General features: G+C 53.0%; 1 protein-coding gene across 1 annotated transcript in view; it reads left to right on the plus strand.

Annotated features, from left to right (window-relative positions):
• Positions 1 to 2,452: 2,452 nt before the first annotated feature.
• Positions 2,453 to 7,624, plus strand: part of Igfbp4 (insulin like growth factor binding protein 4) — a 12,345-nt gene continuing 7,173 nt past the window's right edge. Inside the window, exon 1 of the mRNA XM_021212257.2 lies at positions 2,453 to 3,080. Coding sequence (XP_021067916.1) covers positions 2,732 to 3,080 — 349 coding nt within the window. The 5' untranslated portion in view covers positions 2,453 to 2,731. The remainder of the gene's footprint in view (positions 3,081 to 7,624) is intronic.

Genomic DNA, 7,624 nt, shown 5'->3' on the forward strand with positions numbered 1-7,624 from the left:
ATCTTCAGTGCTAGCACTCAGGAACCAGAGGTAAGTGGATCTTCAGGAGTTCAAGGTTAGGGGCTGGTGAGATGGCTCAGTGGTTAAGAGCACCTACTGCTCTTCTGAAGGTCCTGAGTTCAGTTCCCAGCAACCACATGATCTGACTCCCTCTTCTGGAGTGTCTGAAGACAGCTACAGTGTATTTACATATTATAAATAAATAAATAAATCTTAAAAAAAAAAAAAGAGTTCAAGGCTAGCCTGGTCTACATAGTGACTTCTAGGCCAGCAAAGGTGACATAATGAGACCCCTGTCTCAAAATAAATACCAGTGAATCCTTTTTTTTTTTTTTAAAAAAAGATGTTAAGTAGCAGATAACACCAGCAGTGAATATTTCTCATGTCCCGGAGGTAAAACTGGCTTCGAGTGTCTCTGAGCCCCCATGTGTCCCACATAAATATCTCTTAGAGCACCTGTCCATGTCTTAGAAAACTTATTTTCATTACACACTTGTCTTCTCTCTCCTTGAGGCCAAAGTCCTGGAATAATAAGTGCTTAGTGAATGTATCTTATGTGGAGAGCCATGCTTGGGCTCTGAGGCTAGGCAGTGGTGGGGGTGGGGGAGGGGAGAGACACCAGAGGAAGGTTTGGGGGCAGAGGAGGTGTTGGGGTTGTAGGGTGGGGCCCTCTGTCTCATCTAGAAACCTGTACAGAATACCCACTTTCACCAGCACTCATGTCTATTCATCTTGGGTTTGCTGTCTGGCCCCCAAGTTGGGTGCTGGGCTTCAGAACTATCCTTATTGGTCCTTCTTGTTCCCACAGGAGCTCCAAGAAGTGGCATAGGTGGTGATCATCAGTCTTCCTTTTAGCTAGACACAAACTTCAACTTCGTGCATTACGTGCATTACGTAGAAGGCTGACTGGGTTTGAGGATGAGAGTGGGGCAGGGACTGGCTTCCGAATCAAAAACAAAACAAAACAAAAGCAAAAACAAAACAAAACAAAACAAAAACCCGCTGGCTTCCCCGAGGAGCTTGAAGAACCCGTTCTGTTCACTTTTCTCTATGGCAGATGGGACAGGAGAGACCCAACTTTATCCTTGCGATGTGACTGAGGGAAGGAATCCTAACACTTCAACCCTCCTGCAGTCTGAGAGGTTGCCAGTAGGTGCCGTCAGTTCGCAACTTTTTGGTCTGTCTTCCAGGTCCGGGTCTTGGAGCCTTTCTCCCTCCAACCGCGCCGAGAGTCTGCAGTACTGAAAGTGGGAGGTGGCCTAATTCCCCGGAGGCTTAAAGACCCTGACTCTGGGACAAAGAACCGGAAGAGGTCTAGGAAATCTTTAGGTTGATTGCTCCTCGGATGTTTAACCCAATCCCTCCCGACCCCGTCCACCCTCAAAATCCTTCGGACCTCCGACTGTGCCTGCACAGACACTGAAGCGAACTCCTTGGTTGGGGAGGACGAGGAGGCGTAGGGAGAAAGGAAAAGGAAGGTGGTAGGAGGTGGGTCTCTCCTCCAAACGCGACTCTAGATCAATTCCGGTTTCCAACAGGATTGCTACGAGGGGAAGGGTTATGTTTATCAATAGAGGTGTCACTCAGGGGCAAAGTGGCGTCGGGAAAATTAAAAGAAGGCTTCCCTTTCTGGAAATCTTTGACTGCCATCTACTGGGAAACTGTTGCAGTAACGATGCAAATACACAATGAGTACAAGAAGTGGAGCCCCCTGGAGTTGTTCGACTCACATCTTGTACAAAGCCAGTGGCAGTCTCCTTCCAGAATCTAAGCAGGGCGGTAGAGGGAAAAACATCTAGGAAGGAGGAAGAGGCTTGGCACTTTGTCCTGGAGTTCTGGAAGCAGAGTGCAGCAAGGCCCAAATGGAACCTGGGGCAGGGGTCAAGCGGCAGAGGTTCAGGGGCAAGCGAGAAGACTGCCTATTGGCACCTTGGGGCCAGAGCTCTCCTGGACCCCTTGCAGAATGCTTGCTTGGTCGCTTTGCCCCACTTTAGCGTGGTCTCTAGAGGTTGAGACTGGACATACCCGGGGGTGGGTGGGTGGGGGTGGCCGGAGGGCTCTGGCCCGGGATGGGGACTGAACAAGAGGATCTTGAGTCCGCTATGAGGTCAGGTTCCCTGTGGCAGCACGAGGATCTCCTAGTTGTCTGGGAAGGACTCCTTCGAGGTCGAGGGAGGGGACCAAGCAACATCCCCTTCGCTTTCCTTCGCCCTGCTTCCTTTCCAGGGTCCAGCTCAAAGGCTCTCGGCGCGCGGGCCACCGCTTCCAAACTGCGTCGCTTTCTTCGGCGGGGCAAAGGACTTTCAGATGTTGTAGCGTTGGCGGCGACTCAGGCCAGCGCCCCCTCCCCCCTAACGGCCTCTTCTCCCGCTCCATTGCTCCAGTTCCCCCTCGCCCTCCCCTGCTCTCCCACCTCGGGGACGGCGCTGGGGGTGTGGCCAGGGGGCCGGTATAAAGTCCCGGGAGCCGGTCCCGGGCAGCCGCTCAGCCCCCTGCCCCCCGCCGCCTGCTGGGCCGGCCGAGGATGCAGCGCAGCGCCTCGGTGGCCAGGCTCGCTCCGCTCCAGCGTGCTTGCTAACTTCCCCGGCTCCGTCTCTGCCTGCCGGGGTCGCCCCGTGTCCCTGCGCCCTCCGGGTCTGGTTCTCTAAGCTCTCTGGGCGCTGCCTCCGGGTCCCTTGCAGCCCGCTCGCGAGCCCGCGCTCCCCTCCTGCGCCCCACCCTCGTCCTCACCATGCTGTCCTTCGGCCTCGTGGCCGCCCTGCTGCTGGCCGCAGGGCCTCGGCCGAGCCTGGGCGACGAAGCCATCCACTGCCCCCCTTGCTCCGAGGAGAAGCTGGCGCGCTGCCGCCCCCCCGTGGGTTGCGAGGAGTTGGTGCGGGAGCCTGGCTGCGGTTGTTGCGCCACTTGCGCCCTGGGCTTGGGGATGCCCTGCGGGGTGTATACCCCACGCTGTGGTTCAGGCATGCGCTGCTACCCTCCCCGGGGGGTGGAGAAGCCCCTGCGTACATTGATGCACGGGCAAGGCGTGTGCACGGAGCTGTCGGAAATCGAAGCCATCCAGGAAAGCCTGCAGACCTCTGGTAAGGTACACCTACCTTCCCTCTGCCACATTTCCCAAACACCCTCCTCCCTGCAACTTGGTTCCCATTCTGACTGGTCTGAAAGGCCCGTCAGTGCCCCCCTGTGAGTTGAGGAGAAGGGAGGTACGTGGCAGAGCTTGGTAGGAACAGCCAAGAAAGCTGGCACTTAATTCCAGCACCAGTTGCCACTGGTCGAGGGAAACCTATCCCACCTCTTCATCTCAGACCTCCCAAGTACTTTGGGAAGAGGGGCCTTGACCTCAGTGGTAAGCCTGGCTCCTGAGGTAAGTTAAATGACCTAATTCAGTTACATTTGTCATCCAGAGTTAGAAGACTGCGATGATAAGGAGTGTGTGTGTGTGTGTGTGTGTGCGTGTGTGTGCGCGCGTGTATGCGTGTGTGCGTAGTGCGTGCATGTGTCTGTGTGGGGGATAAGGATGGTGTGTGTGTGTATGTTTGTGTATGTTTGTGTGATAAGGATGGTATGTATGTGTATTTGCGCGGGGGTGGTGGTGGTGGTGGTGGTGGTGTGTGTGTGTGTGTGTGTGTGTGTGTGTGTGTGTTGGGACGGTTCCTTTCTGTTCCTGATCCAGAGCCTGATCCACACCCAGTCTCAGGTGAGGGGTATGAGGAGCCAGGGGCTGGGCCTTTCACTCATCACCCCGGGGGTGAAGTGGGACAAACAAATCAGAAGAACCTCCGGGGTAAAGAACAGGAGACTTAGCCTTCCCCTAAAGGCTCAGAAAGCAAAGGAAGAGAAGGCAGGGCTTTCTGCCAGGTTGGAACATCCAGGTTCCTCGCCCTTCCTTCTGGCAGGTGCCATCCGAGGGGGCGGGAGGGAAATGCCAGTTGCTGGTCCTGAGTTGCAGACCCTTGGGTATATGGGACTGAGAGGAAGGGAGGGCTAGACAGACAGATCTTGTATTTATTTATTCCTTCTCCTTTGTCCACTTGTCGGTGGGCCTTTCTCAGTTTCTTCTTGGAACCTTTCTCTTGTCCTTCTGCTATTTCCTGCTGTGTCTCTCAACTTCCAGTTTCACCGAACAGCCCCCAAGTTCTCTTTTTCTCCGTCTCCTGAGCCTGACTAGTTTCCTTCTCTTGCTCTGTCTTCATTTGGTTTTCTGCAGTCCTCCCACTTTCCATCTCAGACGCTGTCGCTCTTTTGATGTCTCTGACAGTGACTCCTTCTGCGTGCTCGGCCCCTCTCTGTCCCTCTCTGTCTCCCTGACTCTGGTTATTGGTCCCTCCTCTCTGAGCCAGGCTCTCTGAACCACCGCAGAGCTTCTCTCTTTCCTGATCTTTGAATCCTCCATTGTTGCAGTCCGGATGCTGGGACTTGAGCCCCTAGCTTCCTGCTCTGGGTCCCAGGCCACTCCACTTCCTCAATCCCCAGCAGCTTGTTAGTCCGAGGAAAGCAGGATGCAGGGAAAACAGGAAGGAGGTGGACCCCAGGGGTGCCTCTCTGCCCTTCCTGCTCCTGGGGCAAGGAGAGATGGGTCAGCAAAAAAACATTCTGGGAGAAATGCCAACCTGGCAACCAACTTTTGCTGGAGGAGGAGGAGGAGGAGGAGGAGGAAGAAGAAGAAGAGGGGGTCCTGGGGGGAGTGATTCCTTGATCTTGGGACAGTGAGACCTGGAGAGAGGGTTGCATTTTTAGGATGCCCATTTTGAGTCTTTGCTCCCTCCCAGCTGGTGGGCATCTAGCCCCAGGGTTAGTCTTCCCCTTTTCCCAACTTGAGCCCAAGCCAGAAGAGCTCATCAAGAGTCTTCTCTTCTTGTTGCATAGGAGCATCCCTGCTGTGTGGAGGAGAATCAGATCCCCTGGATCTGGAAGGCCTGGCACAGTTTCTGATCGCTCCATGGATGTGAGGCTAGCCAGCTTCAAGAGGTGTCTAGGATAGGGTGCCAATACTTCTGTCGTGGAATTGAGATCTCAAGACGCTCATTCCCCTCCCACTTCTTGACCTTGTCTTCTATGAACACAGTGGACACAACTGTTTGAGGAGGGAAAATTTGGTCACAAGAGGGCAGACCTTAGTCATTTGATTGGCAAGCTATGGCCAATGCTTTCTAGTCCTCAGAGGAGTGCGTCCTTGTCGAGCGAGGCCTGGAACCTTTGCATTCTGGGAAGAGTACCTATAGAGCTGTACCAGCCTTGCAGGATTTCTGTTGAATTACTGAGCAGGGCTCAGCCTACACCTTACACTGTCAGTAGGACTTTGTCCCTTTTAGGTCTTCAGGTTTGGCACTGGAAATGAAGGGCATTATTTTCTTTAATAATAAATAGTAAAGGGCACATAAGTCTATTTTTTTTTTTTTGTTCTTTCCTCTTGGGGCTGAGCCTTTGGCACAGCTCTCGTTCATTTTTTTCCCCCCCTTAGGGGTAGGCTATCCCTTCTCTTCCCAGCCTGCCTTGCTCTCCCCTCTGACAGGTTGGCGATCAGTACAACCAAGGCCATCAGAGGTGGGGATGGGCGTGTGCCTCAGAAGTCTACAGTTTCACATCATGGACTTGGGAAATCTGAGAGGGTGTTCGATGGGGAGGTCAAGCTTGGGACAGGGAGTTCTTAAACCAGGCTCTAGGTCCCTCCGGGACAGGGTTAAGGAACAGGCAGGCTGGGTTAATTTTTAGTCAACATAGCAAATATCCCTCCTTCAGTACTGGGAATCTAGTCCTGTCATGGAAACTGGGCTTTCCCAGACATTCTGCGCTTTAGGGGAGAGGGCTGGGAAAACATGGCTGCCTAGAGTTTTTCTTTAATATCGACATAGCCTAAACTCTTGGTGGCTCAAGTGGCCAAAGACATGTCTCCCTCCCTTCCTCTTCTCCACGTAGGCAACCACAGTGTCCTCCTCTGTCAAGTGTCTCATGGTTCTAAGGTGTTTGACAGAGAGTGTATCTATAATATGGTTCATAGATGGGCGTGGTGGTGAAGATGGAGATGAAGGAGCTGAGGCTGGGACTTTGGAGACGGTAGGGTGAGAGAGCAACGTTGGGGAGAGTCACGGGAGAGGGGAGAGGGCTTCTTTGGCTTTGCAAAGATCTCTTGTCTCATTAGAGGCCAACAGCAAGGACCAACCATGAGGGGCACGCACCCCTTGAGCAAAATCTCAGAGAAGCAACCTGATATCTGTCCTGTATTCTGCAGCTAGGGTCTCGGGGATGAAGGAAGAGAGAGGGAGTTAGGTGACCCTCTGAGTCTGGCTATCAGGATCCACTCAGTTCTTAGCCTGGGTGTCTTAGAGGGGTCAGGGGCTGGTCTTGAAGAGAAAGCATAGGAGTGGAAAAGAGGCATTGGGAACTTTGCCTCCACTGGGGGCCAGAGCTGTACACAGCTTCTCCCCGGGGGCTCCTTGTCCTGCTCTGTGGTAGAGTGAGGAGCAAGGACTTCTGCCATGGTTGGATGGCTGTCTGCCCAGCTCTAAGCAGGAACTAGATGGGAAGACCTGCTTCGTTCACATCGGCAACTCCGCCTTCTAGACAAGCTTCTCGGAGACCTAGCAAGAGGACGAGGGGTCTGTACCCCACCCCCAGGTCCTGCTCAGGGTCATCGGGACTTTGGTAGAGGGCATTAGAAGCTGAACAGTGAGTGCTAGGAAGTTAATGTTTTAGAGAGACTCAGTGTCACACCCCTCCCCCACCGAAGCTCAGTCCATCTAGAGGTGGACTCCGGATGGGTCCTTAGCCCGCCAGGTGGGCACGGATGGGTGGGGGAGAAGTTACAGATTAAATGGAGAGTCAACAAATCGTGGTGAGAGACACCCCCCCGGATGTTAGGGTGACCTGACTTGGTCTGTGTTTCTGACCAGGGCAGGGTCAGAGTACAGGAGGGGGGTATAGACAGGCACACCTGGTCGAGCATGTGTCTGGACATGTGATTGTTCGTAAACATTTGTGATTCTGCGTCTGTGGGTGGATGTGGACTTTATCTTATGAACCCAGGCGAATAAGAAGCTATTCTTCTAAGATGGTGGGTTTTTTTTTTTGTTTGTTTGTTTTTTGTTTTTGTTTTTTCTAAGTGTAGGTTCAAACCAGGGTTCTCTGGGTAGACGGTGCACACTCAGAGGCTAGCAGGCTGCTGGTGCAGCTGTGCCCAGTTAAGGCCCTCTTCAACATGGGACCATTTAATTCTGACATCAGCATAAGCCATGTTTCTGGGCTTGCTCTGTGTCCTACTCTGTTTTAGGTTTCAGCAAGCTATTCAGTCGTTCTCGTTAATAGTGACCATCTTAAATACCCATGAATAAGCCCTAAGGACTCCTTTTGTTGGCTTCTATTCACAGAAATGCCACATTGGGAAGCCCTGTTGTGGTCAAGTCTCTGGGCCATATTTGTCTGGACTTTTTTTTTTTTTGATGTTTTTTTTCCCAATTTTTATTAGGTATTTACTTCATTTACATTTTAAATGCTATCCCCAAAGTCCCCTATACCCCTCCCCCCGCTCACCTACCCACCCACTCCCCCTTCTTGGCCCTGGTGTTCCCCTGTATTGGGGCATATAAAGTTTGCAAGACCAAGGGGCCTCTCTTCCCAATGATGGCTG

This window comes from Mus pahari, chromosome 14 (genome assembly GCF_900095145.1).
Source record: "Mus pahari chromosome 14, PAHARI_EIJ_v1.1, whole genome shotgun sequence".
Lineage (NCBI taxonomy): Eukaryota > Metazoa > Chordata > Mammalia > Rodentia > Muridae > Mus > Mus pahari.